The sequence below is a fragment of the Buteo buteo genome, chromosome 2 (assembly GCF_964188355.1).
Source record: "Buteo buteo chromosome 2, bButBut1.hap1.1, whole genome shotgun sequence".
Taxonomy (NCBI): Eukaryota; Metazoa; Chordata; class Aves; order Accipitriformes; family Accipitridae; genus Buteo; species Buteo buteo.
Genome location: NC_134172.1, coordinates 60,214,455 through 60,236,993, shown reverse-complemented (window position 1 = coordinate 60,236,993; position 22,539 = coordinate 60,214,455). Strand labels below are relative to the sequence as shown.

The 22,539-nt window shown below is 47.9% G+C and overlaps 1 protein-coding gene across 1 annotated transcript in view; it reads left to right on the top strand.

Annotated features, from left to right (window-relative positions):
* The first annotated feature begins 1,653 nt into the window (after nt 1-1,653).
* EEPD1 (endonuclease/exonuclease/phosphatase family domain containing 1) overlaps nt 1,654-22,539 on the top strand; it is a 65,098-nt gene continuing 44,212 nt past the window's right edge. The window contains exon 1 of the mRNA XM_075056888.1: nt 1,654-2,839. Within this exon, the coding sequence (XP_074912989.1) occupies nt 1,986-2,839 (854 nt within the window). The 5' untranslated portion in view covers nt 1,654-1,985. The remainder of the gene's footprint in view (nt 2,840-22,539) is intronic.

Sequence of the window (22,539 nt, the reverse complement as noted above, 5' to 3'; positions counted from 1 at the left end):
TGCTGGTATCATCCCAGCAGGATTAGGCCCAGCATGACTTCTGCTGCATTGGTTGCTGTTATCGCAGCGCACAGAGCACTTTCCAGTAGACGTGGAAGCATTTAATCACCTAAGTGAGCACTTTCCCCACTCCAACAGTCAGCAGAGAGCCAATACCCTAATGCAGCCAGTACCCATTCCCGTAATGATAATTTGCTGACTCTATTGCTCAGGCGAACAGAAGAGAAATGTGTGATCTGCAGCAGAAGATCTAGTGCAAATGTTAAAGCAGCTGTGCCCCGTGCAATCTGAAAGCCCTGTGCAGTCTATACTCCCCTATGCACATTGCATTCTCCTTCCCCAAGAAGCTGAACAAATTCAATCTTTTATTTTAGGTGAACCCAAATAATTTCCATCAACTTGCCATGAAAAATACATGTATAAGCCGCTATTACAAGCTGCTTAATTTTCATTAGAGGGCCAACCAAGAGTCTTGTTGTTGAAAATATACGTGCACCATATTTTGTCCAGTTAAAAGAAATATATGTATCCTGGCAGCATCAGGCAGCATCAGGGTGCACAGCTGTCATCTGCAAGCATATGTTGCTCTTTCTTTTGGTTTTTCTCCTTCCTTTCAATTACACCCACCGATTATATTTCGGATTCATTGACATTGCAGTCACTCCTGTGTGGGCATAATCAGGCTAGTTTCAGATGAGCTAATTTGGCTACAGATAGCATTGCAGACAGCGCAGCATAGGACTCGATGCAGTACAAGCTGGGTAAATACTTCAGCGGCTTTACCAACATGGACTGTGGTGGGCTGCCACAGCTCTCAGGACACAAACGACCTATGTTAAAGGCAGCTCAGGTGCACGGGTGGTACACAACCACGATTTTGGTGCAGAATGGTGGTACTCTGTCTCAGGGAAAGGTTAGGTAACACGGTAGACCAGGGGCCATGGGCTGAAACAGACCTAGCATGCAGATCTAATATGCCCAAAAGCATCATTCTGCAGGGAGTTTCAGTTTGTCGAGTGCTCTCGCCATTGCTCGAGATGCGTGTGGGGGAGGAAAAAGCAAAAAAAAAAAAAAAAAGCAGACTTTACCCAGATGTATAAAAACATAGCGCCTGCAAAAGCAAAAAAAAAAAAAAGCCAGCGGAGATGACTGATGAGGCTTTCGTGGGGTTTTAAAACACACTTACGCCCTGCCAGCTGCCTAGAGGCGAGCTCGGGGAACTTCAGGGCCGGGAGTGGCGCGGCGAGCGTCCGAGCACCTGAGAGCCCGGCCTGCCCTTCGCCCGGAGGAAGAGCGAAGCCTGCCCTTAAGGGCAAGCTGACAGCAGTGGGGCCGTTTTGGGTCGCCCTGGGCCCTGCGAGCCCGACCCCACCTTTCCGGGGCGAGTGGCCGGGCCGCGAAGGAGGAGGTCAGCCCCCCCCGCCCCGCGCAGGCGCTCGGCACGGAGCCGGGGCCGGGGCCGGGGCCGGGGTCCCAGGGGCAGCCCCGTCGGGGCGACCGGCCGCCCCTCCCGCAGTCCCGGCCGGTCCCCGCCGCCTCCACCGGGCGGGGGCGAGGGCGGGGGCGGGGGCGGCGCAGGTGACGCCCCGGGAGGCGGTGGCGGCGGCCCTGGCCCCGCCTCGGCAGGGCTGAGGGGGCGGGAGCTCCCGCCGAGCTACTACTACCGCCGGCGGGGCAGCGGCAGGAACCGCCGTGAGCGCTGCCGCGGGCCGGGCCGGGCCGGAGCGGAGCCACCTCCGGCGTCAAGGGAGCGGGGGTGTCCCCGGGAGGAGGAGAAGGGCGGCGGGTCGCGGGGGTCCGCCTGACCGGGCGTGTGGCGTGGCGTGGTGTCTGTCTGCAGGGTGCCCTGCAGCCGCCGGGGTCCCCTGGCGCGGAGCCGCGGGGCGTCGCCGGCCTCCCGCCGGGGTCCATGAGTCGCGGGCGGGCAGCCCCGGCAGCGGCCCTCGCCCGCTCCCCCGGCGGCCCGGCGCGGCGGAGGCGGTGAGATGGGGGGCAGCCTGGGCTGCCACCGCTCCATCCCCCGCGACCCGGCGGACCTGTGCCACAGCCGCAAGTTCAGCGCGGCGTGCAACTTCAGCAACATCCTCGTCAACCAGGAGAGGCTCAACATCAACACGGCCACGGAGGAGGAGCTGATGACCCTGCCCGGGGTCACCCGGGTGGTGGCCCAGAACATCGTGGAGTACCGGGAGTACATCGGCGGCTTCAAGAAAGTGGAGGACCTGGCGCTGGTGAGCGGGGTGGGGGCGGCCAAGCTGGAGCAGGTGAAGTTCGAGATCTGCGTGAGCAGCAAGGGCAGCTCGGCGCAGCACTCGCCCAGCTCCCTGCGCAAGGACCCGGCCTCCGAGCACCACCTCTCTGCCACCAAGATCAACATTAACACCGCCACCCCGGCCCAGCTCATGAGCATCCGCGGCATCACCGAGAAGATCGCCAACAGCATCGTGGACTATCGTAAAGAGCACGGGCCCTTCAAAAGTATCGAGGACCTGGTGAGGATGGACTGCATCAATTCCTCCTTTCTGGACAAAATCAGGCATCAGATTTTTGCAGAGCGGTCCCGGCCCCCTTCAACGAACACCAACGGTGGCCTCAACTTTACTGCCAAGCCTCACCCCAGCCCCACTTCTCTGAGCCTCCAGAGCGAGGACTTGGACTTTCCTCCTGGGGGTCCAACCCAGATCATATCCACTCGCCCCTCTGTGGAGATGTTTGGGGGCGTGAGAGACGGCAGACCCGTCCTGAGGCTGGCTACCTGGAACCTGCAAAGCTGCTCCATTGAGAAAGCCAACAACCCAGGTGTGCGGGAGGTCGTGTGCATGACGCTGCTGGAGAACAGGTAAGAGGCAGCACCTGACCCATGGGCCCAGCTCCATGCAGGATTGTAGGTTAATGCCTTTGGGGTTTGGGGACTCTAGAGTCCCCCCGTGATCCTAGTGGGACTCCCTCTTTCCCAGGATTATTAAATGTTTCCAACTTCTTGCATGGAACCCTGGTTGAGTCTTAATGCTGGGACTGTAGTGACTGTCCCTTGATAAAGCCGCTATAGTCCTTGAAAGGTGGTGGACCTCCTGAGGGGGTATGTGTGTACACACATATGTGCGGGGAAGACTGAGCTGTTACGGTCAGTCACGTTGGGCCTGTTAATGGTTGGTCAAGGATTGTTTCTCCATCAAGAGCCTTTTGAACAAGTCACGGAGGACTGTCTTTCCTGCCAGAAACTGGGGGGGGAATAGCAGGGGAAGGGCTGCTCTGTATGTATTGTGTTTCCCAGAGCATCTTACTGCCACTTTGGGAGGCAGGATGCAGTGCTACATCCACCTCTCTGAGCTGCCAAGCTGAGACCTTCTAGTGCCCCTTCTCCAGAAAGTCTTGTTTGGGTGGTGACCTCCTTAATGTCAGCCTTAGGGCTGTAGTCTGCTCTCCCTCGGATCCTCTTCTCAAATCAAAAAGGCTTCAGAGCACAGTCACGTTGGTTTGGGCTGTGTAACAAGCGTGGAATGGCATGGCTTGTCCCGCAACAGTGACACAGCTCGTTAATGAGTGGTCATGGGGCATCTGCTTAGCTGGAGGGACTGCTCATCCTTGGGGGTGTGAGACATCCTTGGACAGCTGCCTGCGGAGGCTGTGCTGTCCCCTGCGCCAGGCTGGCCTCTGATTTCACTGAGCTACTGGGCACAGAGCAAGGTCTGTTTGTGTGGTGTGGTCAAGTGGGATGGTACTTCTGGTGTTAATGGTTGAGAAGCTGAGTGCTGTATGCTTTTTTTTTTTGGTAAGGTAATCAGGCAACAGTGCTGGGAATGTGTCTCTTGCTAAATTTTCTGCTTGATACAAAAATGTAAGAATGCAATAAGGATTTTGAAATAACTCTCACCCTTTGCTCTCCATGTGTGAAATCTGTCCCAGCTGGTCTGGCATGTAGTTTACGACATTAGGGAACTAACTTTTCTTTCTGGCTTCTATTCAAACTTCCAGCTGGAAATGAATAGGGCTGGGGACTCTTGGACTCTGCAAAAGGGGTATTGTGGGTAGGGGAAGTGCTGATGAACTGTTATCTCTGGCAGTGGCTGAGAACTCTGTCCTTTTCCAGTAATATGCTGAATAATGGCTCTTGTCAGTGTGCTTGTGGAGGTCAGGCATGCGAGGAGGATGGTGACAGCGATGTAGTGTCCTGCGCTGCGGTACGGTATTTGGAGTTGGGGATACCTCTGCCGTGAACCGCTTGGGAGCCTGATGCTGCCACATAGGAAACATCTGTCATTTCACAGCCATTGCTGTTTGATAGCCAAAATGGAGGTGATAGCCCAGCGGGGATATTCAGATGTTACACTGATGGCTTCAGCTTTTGGTATTCCTCGACTGCTCTGCTAGTTCAGGTATCCCATGCTTCCCCCTTTGCCACTGCTCTTGTTCTTTTGTGAGCATTGGTTGGCTGGAGTGGACCTTAGGATAAAGTCTCATGGGGTTGGGCATTGGGGTCAGGGGCAGAGGTGGACAGACCTGCTGAGGAAAGAAACATCTCTGATTATTACTAGTCTCAGGATTATTCTAATAAACCAGTTTTGGAAGAAAAGTTACTTTGGTGATTTATTTATATTTATTTACATACATATATATATATATATAATGGGGTTTTTAAGGACCTCATCCAGTGAAGTGTTAACTGTCACTTCTGCATCATCAGCATTTAGGGGGAAAAAAAACCCCACCCAAAACAGTCCACCTGTTACAAAAGCTAGGCAGAGAAAGTGACTTACAAAATAAGCCTGTGTTCGCTCAGGCTGGCCACTGCCTATGCAGAGTGTGACCCTAGCAGTTTGTTTTATTTTGCTCTTAAACTGCATGGTACTTTGTTTCCATCCAGCTTAGCAAACAGGTACTCAGTTGTACTGGGTGTCGAAGGGACTGCCTGACACTTTGAAGTTTAAAAGGAGCCTCATATAAATACTTGGTTTTATTCTATTTTATTGCATGTATATGTGCCATCAATGACACAGGGAGAGTACGATGCAATTGTTTTCCGTACTTGATCCTATTTGTGGTAATGTGAGAAGCTGGAAAGAAATTAGAGTAACGTGCATCAGCCTGCAAAGCTTTCCTGGGAAAAAAATGTGGGAACAGGAATAAAATCAACACAATGCAGGAAAAAAGTATATGTTGGGAAAAGTCATACTCAGCACCTCGGGGAGGAATTTCCTTTTGCTTGTGCTAGCATTGCTGAGGTCAGTGGAGCTTTGCAGCTGTAAAATAGCCTTAGCTGAGGCCAAAACCTGCCTTTCTGTATGTGAACTCCACGGTCTCCCTCTCCACTTCAGTTGTGTGCCCTGGGAACTGATAAAATGCTTTGCAAACTAACCTTTGCCCAGGTAAATTAACTTCAGTTGATAATCAGCTGGAGAAAATAATCTCTTGCTTCTGCAAGCAAGAATACACCGCTGCACAGGGCTCACCAGCACTTCAGCCTCCTGAAATCTATGGGGTGTGTCTTCAAGGTGCTCTGCGTGCTCAGCAGATGTCCCACACGTGTTGCTGAAGTCTCCACCTATGACCCAAGCTGTTGCCTGGCGGATCTGAAGGCTATTTAGTCCGACAGTAGGCAGATGCTCTCACGAGCTATGCTGATGGGCACCTGCTTGCTGATGTACTTTGTGCACAGCCTCCATCACGTACGTAAGCGTGCTCCTGCATGCCAGTCCCTCGTAGTCTGGGGTGGTCTCAGGAGCTGGAGTCCTGCTGGAGGGCCTGCCTCACCTAGCTTTTAAAGTCCAGGAATAAAGCACAGTAAGTCAAGAAGACTATTAAAACTGTGTAAATAACAGTAAAGAATCTTAATTGGAGATCTCAGGGACTTTCATGCCAGTTGAAAGGCTGGTTTGGGATTTGCTTTGGGGTTTGTTTTGTTTTTTGTTTTTCATGCCCAGCTCATAGCAAGTAGCTTTGAGACCCCTTGGCCTTGTTCTTTCAGGCATTAACAATCAGGAAAATTACTGCTCATTTCCAGGTGAGGCTACAAGAAGAAGGTCCTCCTGTCTTCCAGTCCTGCATAGCCTTTGCACTGAGGGAACAGTTGTGCAGGAAGGAAAGAGGGCCATGCCTTCTTTCAAAACAAACAAAAAGCAAGAAAATGTCATCATGTAGAGTAATCTGCTGAAGGGGGGAGGGGAAAAAACCAATCCAAAACCTTCACAGTCATGCCCAGAAGTTCTAAATTTTTGAAGAACAGCAAAGGGAATGTATACCAAATCAGTAAGCATGACTACTACTGCTAAGCTATTTTGAAATTCATTGCTGCAGTACAAAAATAATGAAATACAGCAAGGTCCTCACCCTCTTTCTCGTATTACAAGGATCTATGTTTATCACAGTATTTGGAGTGGAGGAACGAGGTGTTTTCATTCAGAGGACTAGAGGGTAACTTTAGAAGAGATTAACATGATGAATGTGGAGGCGAGCGTGACGCATAATTGGATTAAAGTATCAAATGTGGGGTGAATTTGCCCAAACCTGCAATGTTTCTTGCAGGCATGGTTCGGCAAATCTGAGATTTGTTGACAGGGGGTCAGAGCTGGCCTGTCTCTGGGGATGCAGGTCATCCCCTTCAGCTGACCTCCATGTCCTCCCCATTCTCAGGGGGATGAAGAAACCAACAGCAGCTTCTCACCAAAAAAAAAGGGAAAAATGTAGGGTTAGGGTAGCATGATAAAAAGGGCGAGTGAGTTCAGGTGAAAGGCAGCAAGTGTTTTCATGGGGAGCGTAAGTGGCCCCAGTGGATATGTTTCCTCTGGCCAAGGTCACTGGAGGTACCCCAGAGCTGTTGTGTACTCCAGGTCCATAGGGAAGGGCACTCTTTCCACTATTCATCCATACCTGCCTCAGGCCTGTCCTTCCTGGCCATAAACTGAGCTCGTGACTCCCATGACACCTCACAGCTGACTCTCCAGCTGTTATGTGCTAGGGTAACCACTGGGTAACCACATCAAGAGGGATGACGCAGGTGTGTGCAACACTGACCGATACACAGAGCATGGTAAAGGTGCAGCCTCTAGTTTAATTGCTTGCTTGAAAGTTTGCTAGTGGTTGAGGGCAGCGATCAGTTGTGCAGCTTTCTCAGCATGGTTTGCAGTGGAGGTTTTCCAACTGGTTTTCATTACACTTTATAATACTGAGCAGTAACTTTGTGAAGACCTCTTAATATTTTTTTTTCTTGTAAGCACACTTTGCAGTTGAGTATATGAAAATTGAGAGAGAGTCTGAAAGCCAGAATTTGCACTCTCTCAAAAAGAAAAATTTAAAAAAAGAGAGGGGGGGAAGAGAGTGTGTGTGGTGAGGTACCAAGATTGAGGCTCAGGTCCACGGAGCCCAGCTCTGTTTCCTTCCAGATGTCAAGCAGTTCAGCCTGCTTTTTCCCTCTGCTGCTTCCTTTGGTCAGCTTCTTGGTGAGGTTACATCTTCTAGATGCAAAAAGTATAAGTAATAAAGCCTTAACACCTGTTGCAAAAATCAGAGAACCATAGAAGAACCTAGGTTGGAAGGACCTCAAAAGATCATCTGGTCCAACCTTTGGTGGGAAGGATGCAATTACCTAGCACCCTGTCCAGTCGCACCTTGAAAACCTCCAGCGATGGGGGCTCTTCTGCATCCCTGGGAAGGTTGTTCCAGTGATTGACTGTTCTCACTGTAAAAATTTCTTTCTTATATGTCTGTAGAGTAACAAATACAAGTACCAATATAGGGTTTGTACTTAGCACTAATGATTTTTTTTTTTCTTTTCTTGGCTTAGTTTCTCAGACAGCAAGCCTCCATGCTTACCCTTTAGGAACATGTCAGCCCCTCTTCCTCCCCCAGCCTTGTAACCAATTAGCTGTTTTCACTTTGGTTAGATAGAAGTGTAGAGGTCTCTCAAAGGTAAGAAATTAACCTCAATTTCCATGGCTCAGAGACCCAAACTGGTGTTCCTGCTGGGGGAAGGGTAGGTAAACCTCAGCCCAGAATTGCCTCCTGGGGGGTAGCAGGTGGACAGCCACTCCTTGGGTAACCCTCACCATGCCACCATACTCAGAAGCTCTTCTTCCTACTCCTGCCTACCCCAGGTGGGTGTCCCAGGGGAGTGGTCACCCTCAGCACATCTTCTCATCACCTAAAAAAAGGCAAGTTCCTGAGCCACTCTCTGGAGGAGCCTCTTTCTATTAAGAGATGAGGAAAAAGCCGTCTCGTTCAGGTCCCCGCCCGAGGTGCTGGAGGCAGGAGAACCACTTTCCCATCACTCCCCTACATTAAATAATAGGGTGGGGGTTTTGTTTTCCTCTCCAATCTCTTAGTCTGGGCTGAGAGGTAGGGTCATTACAAGGGACAGTTATTTACTACTGGGGCTCAATGCGTTGTTTGGGGAGGGCTGCAGTGTGCTACCTTGCCTGCTGCTTTGTAGCTGTGTTTGCTGGCAGGATGGCGGAAAAGGGATCACACACACACCACGCCCCCCCCAACGGACATCGTAGTAGTGATGGTTGTACTTGCATGCTTTGGAGGCTCAGCACCAGCTTGTATTTGTTATTTCTACTCTGTCGCTGCAGCTCTCGGTGGCCTAGAAAAGCCCTGAGGTGCATCTATTTTATGTTTCTGTCTTTATACAGCTGCTTGGTTTTTCTCCATTGGGTTAATACTAGGTTGGAGCCTTGCCAACAATAATTCCCTTGCAAGAAAAGATCAGGAAAGAGGGCCTGGCTTGAGTAACCTGACCGTGCTAATAAGCCTTAAATGCCAAAAGAACAAATACACCCTCTCCTCCTTATGTAATAGGGAGGAAATCCTGCCTCCTGCAAGTTCTGGAAAAACTTGAGAAAAAAGGAATTGTTAGATGATATCTTCTATGTGCACTTCACAAAGGGATTTTTATGAGCACTAGAAATAGAGATGCCTGTAAAGCCACCATTAATTTGCACTTTCTAATACCTCTGAGGACAAAAAAATGGGGTGATGGAAGAGCTGTTGTGTTTGGGGTTTTTTGGGTTGGCTTTTTTGTTGTTTATTTGGCCTCTACCTATATGAGATCAACAATATTTTACTTGCTGCAGACTAGTGGGAGACTGAAACTGCCTTCTGCATACCATCTGGCAGGGGAAAGCAGCAAGATCTTCTCAGGTCAGACCCTGAGTTACATCATTTTTCCAGTCAAATGAAACTCTACTGATTTCCTCCTGTTCAGGATTTGGCCCATTCCTTTGTCTGTGTCGAATCACGTGAAGGCGGTAGAGCTCAGGGCTAAAAAGCATGACTGTGTCCCTGGGGGTTAGGGCTCCTCTGCAGTACTGCTCCCATCTTGGGTAGGGATCCCAGCCCCTTTCAGTGCTGCTGCTGGGGGAACAGGTGATGTCAATTAATTCCATTTCCAAACCTCTGCTTCATATGGGTGCAGTACCAAGACCCTCTATACAGGCATTGCCTGCTCCTCCTGCAGGAGGTGGGTCACTCGCTCAAGATACTTTGCAGCTCCGGAGTCTTTGCAGGAGAGATCAAAAGCAGCGGGTGGACTCACAGCAAGATCATGAAGGGGGAGAGATCACACCATCCCCCTGTCCAGACTCTTGGGGAAGGCATCTGGAGCCATGCGTGCTGCCAGAGATCTCGGGGGCGGATGCACTGAGCTGTCTGATCCTGCTTGATCTCTGTTGATAGCTGTGGATCTGGTGGGTTTGCCACAGCCCCTGCAGCTTTCCTCCCTCAGACATGACACGGGAATGTAGGACAGGCCCTTGAGATCACCCCTGAGCAACCTTCCCAGGGATTTTCTCTTTTAAAGGGAGATCTGGGCATCTTGTTGACTTTGAACAACTGCCTCAGTGTATTCCTTGAACATCTGAGAGGCTGTACCTAACCAGCCATTTTTATCTGCTTTAAAGTTGAGAATGTGACTGGAAAATGGTATAGTTAAAGGTCAGTTTATCCATATAAAATAAACCTTATTCTTCTCCTTTTTAAAATTATAATCATACCCTGCCACTGTTACTTGTGCCATAAAGCCTGACTAAAATGGAACAGATCAGTGTGGAAAGCGTTTGTTCATATATTATTTTTTCTCCCAACATGTGTACTTGATACATCTGGCAGCACTTAATGGCTGCATAGTTTCAATCCATGCCTGCTGGGCTATTCTGCACATTTATTTCATGTCACTGGATTCATGTTGCAGATCACAGGTATTTTGGTAAACGAGTTGCCAGCTTACTCCTGCAGGTCCTGCAGGGTTTGCTGTATTTCATGTCGCAAAGCTTAAATGGGTGGGCTGATTTATGGTAATAACTCAGTGAATTAGTAAGCGATGCTTTACTGCCTGCTCCTGAATCATGAGCAGAGGCCACAAGGCTATAACCTCATCCTGCTAGACTTCTCAGAAAGCTTGTGCCACACGACTGTAGAAAACAGACTAAGTATCTACACATAGGGCTCCATCCTGTAAACAAAAACTTTTAATGCTCTGTGATTCTTCTGCAGTTTGGGGGCTCACGATACAGCTGCAGGAAGAGTGGTTTTCTAGCTTTGGCTTTAAGAAGAGCAATAGGACCGTTCCTGAAGGCGAAAGATGCTGCTGCTGCTGTTCTTAACAGGAAATAAAGACCAAGGGACTACAATGATGGGAATTAAATACTCCAAGTTCCTGAGAAGGTGTGAGCAGAAACTTGGTCATTCCCACTTAACTAGAAGAAAACACTGTCTCTGCAACCAAGTGCTGGTCTGGCTCACTGTGAACATGGGTCTCCAGCTGTGTTAAACAGGGACATTTAAGAGAGAATCTGGTTTTACAGATTTAGCTGCACCCTTCTTGATGGAGTTGGGCTTCAGCATGTTTCCTACAGCTGCGTTGTTAGGAGGACCCTGCTTCTTCAGTCTCTATTAGGATTTCTCTGGGAGTCTTGCCCAAATAATGATTTCGAGGCTTGGCCGGATGAGCAGAGAAAAGTTGGTAGGACACAGATTACAGTGTGCATGTAACTTATTTTTAAGTCACATTGTTCTTCATTGCAATGCAGGTGTAAGCTGGCAGACAGAGGCACAGTGTCCTTACTGAAATAATTACAATATGCTGCAGTAATTTCTCAACACTATTATATGGTGTGGTGATGGAGACAAAAACCGTGGCACATTATTAATAACTGCTTAAAAATAGGAACTCAGTAGCTCCTTCATTTCCAGATTTTTTTATTTATTATTTTACATGAGGGACTTCGCTTTCTTTGAATAATAGGTGGCAATCCCCACTGATTTATCGGAGGATAAAAGCACATGGTGGCTTTGCTAAGTGGAGGGTGAACCTACTGAAGACCTCGTCTCCTGTGTTGGAGGAGTGGATGTGCTTTCCACCAGCCTTCGGTCTGGTCCCCTCCCTCGTCTCCAGCCTGGGTGATTCACGGTGGGTTCTGAAATGCCCTATAAGGTGCTGAGAGCAGAGTGGGCATCATGTCAACAGCAGATGAACAGTGAAGAGAGTATGCAGCTGTGATAAAAAAGATGTTTTCTGTCAAGAAACCTTTTCATCTCACCCTCGGCATATGCAGCACGTCCACATCCCAGTCAAGCTGTGTGGCATTTTCAAATGGCACAAGTGTTTTAAACTGCTTGGTCGCCGTCGGGGAGGATCAGCGCTGCTGACCTCGTTTCCATCCCCGCTTCTGGGGGGTTTGTGCAGGCAGGAGCCCAGCATTGGTGCTGAGCTGTTACTTTCAGTGCCTGTGGTAAAATTATTAGAGGCTAGTGAGTAAGAGAAATACATTTACCCTGCTTGTGCCCCACGCATGTGCATGTTCCAGAAGCTGAACTGTGTATAAAAATATCATTAAAAAAAAAAGTTAATTCTTATGGAAAAAGACATTTGGGATCATATTGTGATCTACACTATGGGAGGTCAGGAATACTGGGGTTACTAGGCTTGCTGTGTTTGCAGTGGAATAAATGCAGCCAGCTCACACAGAGCAGGTTGGAGTCCCTCTGTCTGACTCTGCCTGGCACCTCCCGTCTGGGAGGGAGCCTCGTGGCTAGGCAGGCTGTCTGTCTGTCCATCCTGTCTCTGTGTCTGTCACGGAATGGCGGGGAGAGCACAGTAATGCCCTCCCGCTTTTTGTGCGGAACAGCCCACGGGGCAAAGCTATTCCTGGGAGCAGTTCGTGCTGTAGGTTTATGGATACAGACGAGGAGGAGGAATTGGAAAATTTCCTTCACCTTCTGCGTTGCTGTTTTTTGCTCTGTTTTTATAGGTGTTTCAGGTAATGTGCTCGAGCTCCTGTGCAAATTTAGCTACAACAGCTGTCCAAGCCGTTCACAGCTGAACGGGTTTTTAATGGGTTACTGAACAGCTAATTGATCAACCAGGCTTTTGCCGTGCGCTGTGGCGGCAGCCTTCCTGCCCTAAATCCCTCACGCTCGTGACACGCTGCCAGTCCTGTAAAACTGCTGCGCCCGTTGCTTAACAAGGCAGGGGACAGCACAAACCTCTCCCGGCTACAGCCTAAAGAGGCTGTTGCTTTTGCTTTCAGACCTCTCCTTCGACTCCTTTATATTTATAGCTGTTTTTCCCTTCTGCTTCCTTGTCGGTCCGTCCGTCACAGGCCCGTGGGTGTGGAGGCGCAGGCACTCACCCGTCGGCTGCCGAGGGCTCGCTCCAGCCTTGCTCAGGGTAATTGCCGGTCAGTGCCCTCCCTCCCTCCCTTGCCCGGGCTCGGCTGGCGTAAAGGTTAGCCAGCTTTCTGCCAAACTGGAAGCAGTGTGCTGTTGGATATGCACTGGATGTTAACTTAGAAACCTTGTGTTTGGTTTCTTTATTTATTCTATTTAAGCAAATAAGACCAAGCGCAGCTCCTGCTCAATGCCACTGAATTGCAGGGTGTTGTGGCAGAAGCAACTCTAATTTGGTATTGAAAAATGAGCTGTAAAAATAGGCAAGTTTGTTGCTTTTATGCATGCAAGGTCAGTTCCATAGGTTTGCAGTCAAACCTACTGCTCATAGTGTATAAAATAACTACTTTACTTCTCTTTTTTCTCCTTCTAAGCAGACAAAAATATGGAGAAGCGTGAACCCCCGTCAGGGAGGATAGTCCTAGGTGGGAAGGACCCATATAACTTGATTTAAAACAGTTTGCATTTTAAACAAGGCAGCAATTTCCCAGTGGTAATACCATCTTGAGCTAACATAGGCAGATGTGGGCTCTTCCACTGGAGGCAGTGGTGGGGTCCCACCTGCACAAGTACCACCTTAGGGAAGTCTTTGAGTTGTTTCCCTCTCGTGGCATGTGGGACTGATGGTGAGTCACATACCGGCACCGCAATACACGGGAGAGGAAGTACGCTGTGTCTGCAAGAGATCCCCACCGTGTATAAAACATCAGAGCTGCCGCTGAATTGTTAAAATAAATGTTATTGGCAGGAAAATGCCGCAGTGGTACCTGACTACCCTTTGCAACCTTTATACTGACCAGCCCAAGTTTACCTATGATTTTGGCAGCAGCGGTAGTGCAATTTTTGGCTATCTATTTGTCTGTCTATATCTTCCTGCTAGTCCTTTGTACAGCTCCTTCTCTTATCTCTAGCTGTGTTTACACTCTGCTTTCATAATCAATGGAGACTGCACTACCAGCGCTGCCCGCTGTCCTCCGTGCTGGCCGCTCTCCTGAAAACCCGGCATTGAGCAATGTGCAGCATGTGGCCTGGGTGAGGGCAAAGGGGTTGGTACCGCTGGCAGATAGCTCAGCCTTATTTCCAACAAGCCTCAGAGGGATTTCTTGGTAAAGATTACCCTTTGGTTACCAAAAAAATCCCCACGATTTCTTGGTTTAATTGCTTCTGAGTTCTCTGGTGCAAAGCAGCACCGCAGAAAAGGAAACTGGCTTAAAGGACAAGATAAAGGTTCAGGGATTGAACAGTCCTCAGTCAGCAGCTTGTGGATTTAATAGATATTTGGACAATTTCCACGCAGAGCTATTGGCAGTAAAAATTCTGGAAGCGTTGCCGGTAGATGAAGGTTGTGCTGCACAAGCAAAAGCCACCTCTAAGCGTGTGGTGTTTCCTATTTCTTTTTTAAACTGAGACCACTTGGACTTGGCTGTGGTTTGACTTGCTTCTCCATTCTTTTTGACCTTTTTTTTTTTTATGTGTGCGTAAAGTACAGGAGCTTTTTGGAGGAGCTGTGTGCAAGGATGGTGGTGGCCCTCTATATCTCCCAGCTGTGCACTCAAATTTGGCAAAAAGGAAGTGAAAATAAGAAGATGAGCAGATTCCTGGATATTGATTGTCCACAGGTTGAAAGGAAATTGCCTCATAAACCTGCCTCTATCTTTGACCGGACCTTTGAAGCTTGTTCTTGTAACCTGAACATGACCCCCTTCCTTGTCCTCTCTCCAGTCCTGTGGAACCTAAAGCCTTTTCACTGGCTTCACTTGGCTTTTAAATTGTCTTGCCACACCTTGGGCGCTTCCAGTTATTGCAAGTGCTTCTTGATCAAGCCTTTGCTTTCACACCGTGAAGGTTGAATGGTATCATCTCCCACCTACGAGGCTGAGGACTTAAGTTTCCTTGGATCATCCATGATATTTCCCCCCAAATCGGTCTAATGCCGTCTTATCTTTCCAAGATGTGCTGCAGCATTTCTTTCTCCTCCGCTGAAGCCTCTTGCTAGGCAGTTTGAAAATCAGTACCTTTTGGGATATCTCAAGTTTCAGGCAAAACCTGCTTGAAAACTGCAGTCTTGCCTTTTATTTCAGGGGGTGTTATGAATTCTTGCAAATCAAGGAGGCTCCTCTACCATTGCTTTAAAGGAAAAAAGTATGTTTTTGATTTCTGTTCCTCAGAGGTACTTAAAGCTCTGCAGAAAAATACCTTGTTAACTTCCTGATATGTTGGATGTGGAATTATTTTTAACTTGCAAGAGCAGTTGTTTAAAAGGAGTTTGTATGTACGTTAGGAGCTTAGCAGCACAAGTGCTCAGCATTTTTTTCCTATCTTCACTTGAGCCTATCTGATTATGCTGTATGGGTGCATGTTGCACCAACAGTTTACGATTCCTCTTCCATATGCATCTTATCTTCCTAAAGATAGTGTCTGGAGATGTCAGCTCTGTGAGGAGAGACTGGTGAATTTATATCAGAAGAATCTTTTTGTCTAGCAGCTCTTCAACATGGCGCAGTGTTCAGAATATTCTTAAAAATAGAAAGCACTGGAGGAGTATCAGCTTTGTCATGGTGGTGTCATTTGTCTTCAGTGCCTAGGTACAGCTTGATTTGGCTAAACCCTGGTATTTGTAGGAGAAAGCCTGAGTTGTCCATACAAGACTCCCTGTGCCCCAGTTTTTAAAGTACTTACTGGTATGTTTTGGGGGATTGTTTGGAGTCTACAGCCAGATCAGCACTAGGCGTGGGTGCTCTGTTAGTACATAAGTGTGTTTTTTGCTACGAACGTAAGTATGATGGTCTGAAAACTTCAGTTCTTCTGGAGCAGAGATTTGCCAGATGGCTATACTGTCATTCTGGGGTTTGGGGGGATTTTTTTGTTTTTTCATGCTCATGAGATCTTCCCAGGGTCATTATAAGCTAAAGACTTGATCAGATATTGTCCATAAACTTTGCATGTGTATTTATCTGCTGCAGGGCAATTTAATGTTATTGGGGAGCAAGGGTCATACAACAGCTTGAATCTACCATTCAAAGAAAGCACAGAGATTGTTGCTTCCATTTTATTATTCCCAGTGCTTGACTTGAGTTTCACCTCCCAGTTCTCCTGGAAATGCTGCCAAATCCAGAAGTTTGTTCCCACTGAGTTGGTGGTTACATTTTTGACAGTTTATTCCTTGTTTCCATCCTCCTGGATGCTGCATCCAGTCAAACACTTCTGCATGTTTCCCTGTCACCCTATTTTTACACCCTGTCCTTCATACTGACATTTTGCCTTATGGGGGCAATGAATGGCAAGCTTGATATTTTAGTACTGTATTATTGCCTATAGGTATTAAATCATTGGTTTGATTGTTTTTATAGATTGTTTCTGTGACACAATTTTAGAAAGCAGTCATGTTAACAAAACCTGTGTGAGGCACACCTCTTCAAATAACCTGAAATGCTTTCCATGGAGCAATGATTATTTTAGCCTCAGAATAATCAAGAAATGGGAATGAGATCCGTGTTGTGAAAGGGTTATAATTTCTGCTCCATGGACTTTGTAGGCCTGCAGGCGCGTAAGCCCCGTTGAGAAGAATCACTGGAGCCCTCTTCATGTTGCTTTATGTCCAATATTGAATCCAATAAAATAGTCACTGGGGCTCGGCATGCAATGTTCTCGCTCTTGCTCCCTGGGGGTGCCCGCGTTGCCACCTTCACCGTTTCTCCACTAGTTTGGGGGGTTATCACCTGTTCAAGCTGGAGGAGATCTCTGGCAGACTGGAGAAAGGCATGGCATCGCACGGGCTGGCAGGGCATCAGGACGAACCGATGGGGAAGGTCTTCGTGAGCATCTGCACGATCCTGTTTCATGCCCTGCACGTAGTTTGTTAAGAGCTGCTTTATCTGCGTTGGAGCTTGTTACAAACCATGCAAATCATGTATAAAGCTGCATGAGGCATAATTTCACACCACTGCATGCAGCCCATCAAACACAATCTCCTCCTGTCATCCCTTTCTAACATATGATTGCAATTCAGCTCCAATATTTGGAGAGCTCTGGGTTGGGACGAGCAGGCTTTCTCATTCCCACGGAAGACTGGTGTTTCTAAGACTGTTTTGTGTTGCAGCCTCTGACCTGAATGAGGTTAAGGATCTGGACTACACAATTAGCACCCAGTGCCAGGAAAAAAAAACAAAGCTAAGCTCGAGCCACCATTCCCCACTCTGCCAGGGCCCGTCTGCATGCGAGGCTCTGCAGTCCTCTTGTATCCTTATGCTTTAAAGACCATTCTTATGTCCAGACGTCTCCGAGTCTGGCACACAGGGGTAGTCTGTGACTGGGAAGCTTTCAAAACTCCTTCCTGTGTGTCATTGTGCAGCTGGAAGCTGGGATTGCTTCCAGCTCACTGAAGACACTCTGACATTGTTCCCTCGTAATCCCCTCCACCTCGCAGAGTATGGTTTTTTGGGAGGCTAGCATGTTTCCTCGTAGGCTTTCCACAGTGGGAAGTCAAGCAGCGGTTCATGGGAATAACGTAACCCCGAATTAGCGATGAGCCAAGGTGGAGGGCGGCTATATGGCGTGACGGTGGTATGAGTACAAGTGCTCAGCTCTACGGCGTGCTAGCGAGGATGCCTAGCTAGCCGGGCCGGCTCATGGCGGTGCTCCACTTATCTGCTCACTGGCCTGCCGTCAAGAAGCACAAATGTTCAGCGCGGCAGGGCTCCTGGCTTTCAGCAGGAAGAAACGACACCTCCCTCTCAACCCTGCTTGCAGTCGCTCGGGGGGTGATTTGCTACTGGTTTGCTGTTTCTTTTTGTGTGCAGGTAGCCAGGGGAAATAAAAGCAGGTTAACGGGACAGGGAGGAGGGTTCTTTCTACTGAAGTGACCTTTTTTCTTCCCAAAGACAGGTGCAAGGAGAGAGAGAGGACAAAGTAATGAATACATATTCAAATGCCTTTACAAGGACATCTTTCAGTGGAGGGATTTGACCTTGGAGGTTTGGATTGCATAATGGTGGCCTTGAGGTCAACCCACCTGATACCTGAAGGTGCTGCTCCAGGAGACTTCACGCAGCTCTCTAGGCATTTGCAGACCTAAGGAGACTCAGCAAATACAGGTCGAAAAGGAAATTTTTTCCGGCTCACTTATTTCACCTTTTCCTGCCTTCTAGCAAGGCAGGAGCTCACGTGAAGTGAGAACTTCTCCTGGTACACCCGGCTGTGCTTCTGTTTGCTCTGCTGCCCCTTCTGGTATTATTAGCTGTGGGTGTTTGGAGTGCTGAAGGAGTTGATCTGAGGAGAGGGAAGCTGGGGTGGAATTAAAGCTGAGGTCTGAGGTGCACTGAGGTGTGCTAGAGGAGCCCATATGAGCAGTTTGATAGTTTGGTTTTTCTTCAGGGTGTCTCCTAATTATTAGAACCTGTAAACAGCTTTACCTGTGAGCACCAGCCAGCTCAACTGGGATGCCTGAATTAATGTCATACAGATGTAGGAGTCCCCTTTGCAGGGTCGGGCCCTAACCTTCAAGTACTGCCTGTTCTGAAGGTTCAAAAATCATTAAGATAGTCTCTAAATAAGTAACAGGATTAACTCAGAGCTACAGTTACAAATTTTGTGATCCATAATCTCACACCTTTTGCGTTCATCCCTCAGAGCTGTGCCCTGTGGAAAAGGCTGCATTCTGTCCCGGAGAAAGGAAAGCTAAAATGGGACGTGGGTAGGATGCTTAACAGCTAGGTCCCACATTGATACACAAGATGTGCTGCTGTCTGCCGTGAGCTTTGGGGCATGTCCTGGTACGACTTGAAGAGCACAGCAGTCAGAGGCGTGTTGCTGCACGTCCTCCAGCTAACAACCCACATCCCTTTTGCGTTTCACATCCTGTAGACACAATGGGTGTTTCCCTTCTTGAAAGAGTGTTTCGGAGCGTTATTGTGTTTTGGGATGGGGGTGGGGGAGAGAGGAAGGCAAGGCCCAACACCCTGGCTCTGCTGGCTTAAGAAATCAGATAGTTTGCCTACCACGTGAGAGATTTCATCAGTGCAGAGCTGGTGGTGAGGTGGTTTGTGGCAATGTTGACTAATTCGTGATAGCAGTTTTTTCCTGCCAGGGGGGTGGGGGGTGGGGGTTGTTTGATCCCAACAAAGTGTTGGCTCACCTCGTGGTGTTACCCGGCTCCCTGCGCACACTGTCTTCGCATCTGTGCAGGCACGTGTCAGCCCTGCTTACTCATCAGAAGAGGTTGTCTCCCCAGTGCTGGCTTTCTTGCTGTGTGTCAGGGCAACGTGCGTTTATTTGGGTGTTTTATGACTGAGCAGAAATTCCACTGTTGTTACTGTGTATGCACATGGATAACAGCTTCTTACAAGGCTGGAAAGAAAACTGCGTTGTCTTTGTCTTTCAAAAAGTAGCAACTGGTATCCAATAACCCGGATTTCTTTGTGTAGGCAGAAGGTATGTCATTTACTGATAACTGCATGCCTCTGGTCCTCCTGCGTGGTCTGTCAGACTTCAGCTGGTGGGAGGGTGGGAGGTTTTGTAGTGACCCTTTCTCTGCTCTTTGGGGCTATGGGAAGAGGATGCTGGCACCCAGCCTGGGGCCATCCGTTTGCAGTGAAGGGAGGAGCATCTCTGCTGCGGATCTGCTCCAGTGATTGCTCATCCTCTTTTTCCATGCGCTGCTCTGTCTGTCCAACCTGACTATTAAATTGTACTTCAGCCCTATCAGTACAGTTTTTGCTTGAATTGTTTGTGGTTTTTTTCTGAAGAGGGGAAGGAAAATTTGAAATTGTCCTTTCTGCTCCTTTCTTCTACCCTGCTTTTCTTGGGAAAGCTGTCCTTAGCATTTTTTTGTGTGGTTGTATCATGAGGTGTTACGTATTTTGTCATCTCCTCCCCATGCTCTCCTAAAAGAGGAAGGGCTGACTGCCACTTCTACTTGTTTGTAGCCTTCCCTCCACAAGTGTAGAGCTTTTCTCATCCTCCTGTGTCACTACATGGTCATTTGCACGAGCGGTGCTATCCCGGGTGGGATTGCCTGAGTTCATGCATGGCCGGGGAGCTTACTTTCATTGCCTCCCTGAGCACCCTGGAGTCTTGATAACAGATTGACTTTGCTCTACGGTGTCACCCAGAGACCCATCATACTCCTGCACTCCATTAGGACTCCCTTTTTCTTTCCCTGAGCTCATTCCCTTGCGGATGGTGCTGCTTCACGGTGACCTTATTGAGAGTGAGATGCTAAATTGCAATCTTGTGTTCAGCTTTTTTCTTCAGTGAAGTGCTGGTGAATGCTGCCATACCTGCTTTCTTTTCATTCTCTATGACGTGGCTGGTCTTTCCTGAGTATTGGGGTTTGCAGCATAGGGGAGGGGATGATTCTCTTTATCATCTTATACGTATAGGGCATAGTAGAGTTATCATTTGAATAGTATTTCATTGCTTAAACTAGTGAAAGATTGGTGAGCATCCAAGGGGCCATAGGCAGGTCTGTTGTAGGACAAAGCTGCTGCCATGTTCTGGAAGTCCCAGATGCCTGGTTGGTACCACGCTGGGAGATCGTGGACTCCCCTTCATCAGGAGAAGGTGTGGAGGCTTTCCTTCTTGCTGAATATCCTGGCCACCTGGATTGCAAACCAAAATCAGTCTTGTCAGAGGAATTAATGTGGTGCTGTGTCTATAAGCTCCAGTACCCTTACAATTGCTGCACAGCTGCCTAAAACTGCTCCGCTTCATCAGGGTGAGTGGTGAGGGGAGCTGGTCGTTGGCTTAGAAAGGAGAATGGGCTTGGAGGCAGAGGCCTTGAGTTTAGTCATGGAGGAATAAGCAAGAAAACAAATGAAATCACCTTTTTGATCTGTATGGGATGTGAAGAAATGCTAGAGTTATTCCCTATTAGAAGTTCAATAAACTCTATTAAACTTTCTTAGACTGCTAGGACTTGCATAATGTCAGGAACATTTTTTTCCCCCTCTTACACTAGTACAGAGGCTATGGGGTGGATGCAATTTTTCTCTATAAAGCTGAAAAGACATCTTTTTTTGCCTAACCAAGGGAGATAAGAGAACTTCCTCTTATTAAATCCTGTGGTGATGCAATCCCAACCACATAATATCCGACTGAATTTAAGCATGCGGAGACATCTGCCTTTGGCAATTTTTATTTTTATTAGCGAGCGAGCGAGAGTCAGTGTTTCTCCTCTTCAAATGTGAATCCTAGTAACCCCTAAGACGTCTGGCTGGATCCCTGCCTGCACAGGGTTACTTCAGTTCAGGGAGTTCACGCTGCCCGCAGCTCATGGCAGGCTGCATCCACTCACAGGCAAAGCACCGTAAATGTTTGCCCTACGCACACTGCGTAGCACAAATAAGATGATGGTGAGAATCATGTGTTTAACAAAATCTCCTTTTCATGTCTCTTTGAAAGGTGTTAAAAAGATTTTTTTTTTAAATCCCCCACAAGCTCACAAACTTTTAAAATCAGAAGGATTTGAGGTTTTGCTTTTAAATTTACCTGTGTCCTCTCTAAAGGAAAACCTTTGGTGACGGAGCTGACACAGCAGAATCATGTTTATTGTCCCATGTTATGCATCTGGTGAAGCAGATATCACAAGTCCTCCTTGCTTTAGACCTTAAACCTTGCTTTAGAGCTTAGTGGATACTAGCAGGCTGGTTAAAGAAAATTCCTCCATAGATGCAGCCCTCTGCAATTTATGTAATGGTTATTTCTAAAACTTTCTGTAGTAACTGGTTTTGTACCTGCGCACTGGCTGTGTACTGTGACAGTTGTGGCAGTTTGCAGGCAACTGTGTTTAATGAGAGCCTTGTAATGAAATTAATGTCCCTTTCCATCTTCCCAGCCTGTGTGATTCTTTAGGTGCTCTGCTTTTGGTTTGTATTTTTATTTATTTTAAATTTTTTTAAAATAACCTATAGCCATTTAAGACTAAGCTGTAGCTGTTCTGTGTTTGGGAATTTATTTGACGCTCTTTGAGAAAGAAGCAGCCTAAAACTTCTGCTGCTTGACAGAGCCTTGCTGAGAAGACGACTGTGACACTTCCCGTTGCTGTCCTGTGCTTCTAAACTAGCACTGGTCATCCACCAGGTTTTTCTCCTGCCTCCAACCATAATTAATCCTTCACAAAACAGCATTTGCAAATTGTAATAAAAATTATAGCTAGAACTATTTGGCCAAATGAAAAAAAAAAAAAAAGATAAAAAAGGGGGTGTGTGCTACAAAAATCAGAGCAGTGATCCAAACAGCAAAGAGTAACTGCTGAAGTAATGAATAAGGCATTAATGCTTTCCTTAAATCTGAAGTAGGAGCCCTTTAAACTATATAATCAGCACTTACATAATACGTATGCTTTTGTGCACTGTAAAATGTCTAAATGAGGCATTAAGAAGTGAGGTGGCCTAAGAGGAGAAGGCTGTGGCTGTGGACTGTAGCCACCATGGCTCTGTCCCATCTCCTTCTCTGACATCATGTTGGATGCGTGTTGCCACTTCTCTGCAGCTTCAGGTGGATTCTCATTGCCACTTAAGAAACACGTGTTTCTGAGATCCTCCTGCTCGCTGCTTGTTACTTTTTCTCAGCACCCAGAGCTGATTGAGGTTAATCTGGGAGCTTCTTGTCTGCCAAGTAAACTGGCTTCACTTAAACAGCTGCAGAACGTGGCTTGCTGAACAGGAGCGGTGACTGCTCAAACCACCTTATCTGCAGGTGCAAGAGAAAGCCAGTCTATGCCCTGGCTGTACGTGTTGGGGGTAGTGCCATTTGCTGCCTCTGTGAAGGACGTGGAGGTCTGCGAGGAAGAGGGTATGAATACCCCAACTTTAAAATACACAGGTGGGAGAGCTGCCATGTAGGGGGGATGTGGCATGGGGAGAGGTTCACCAGGTG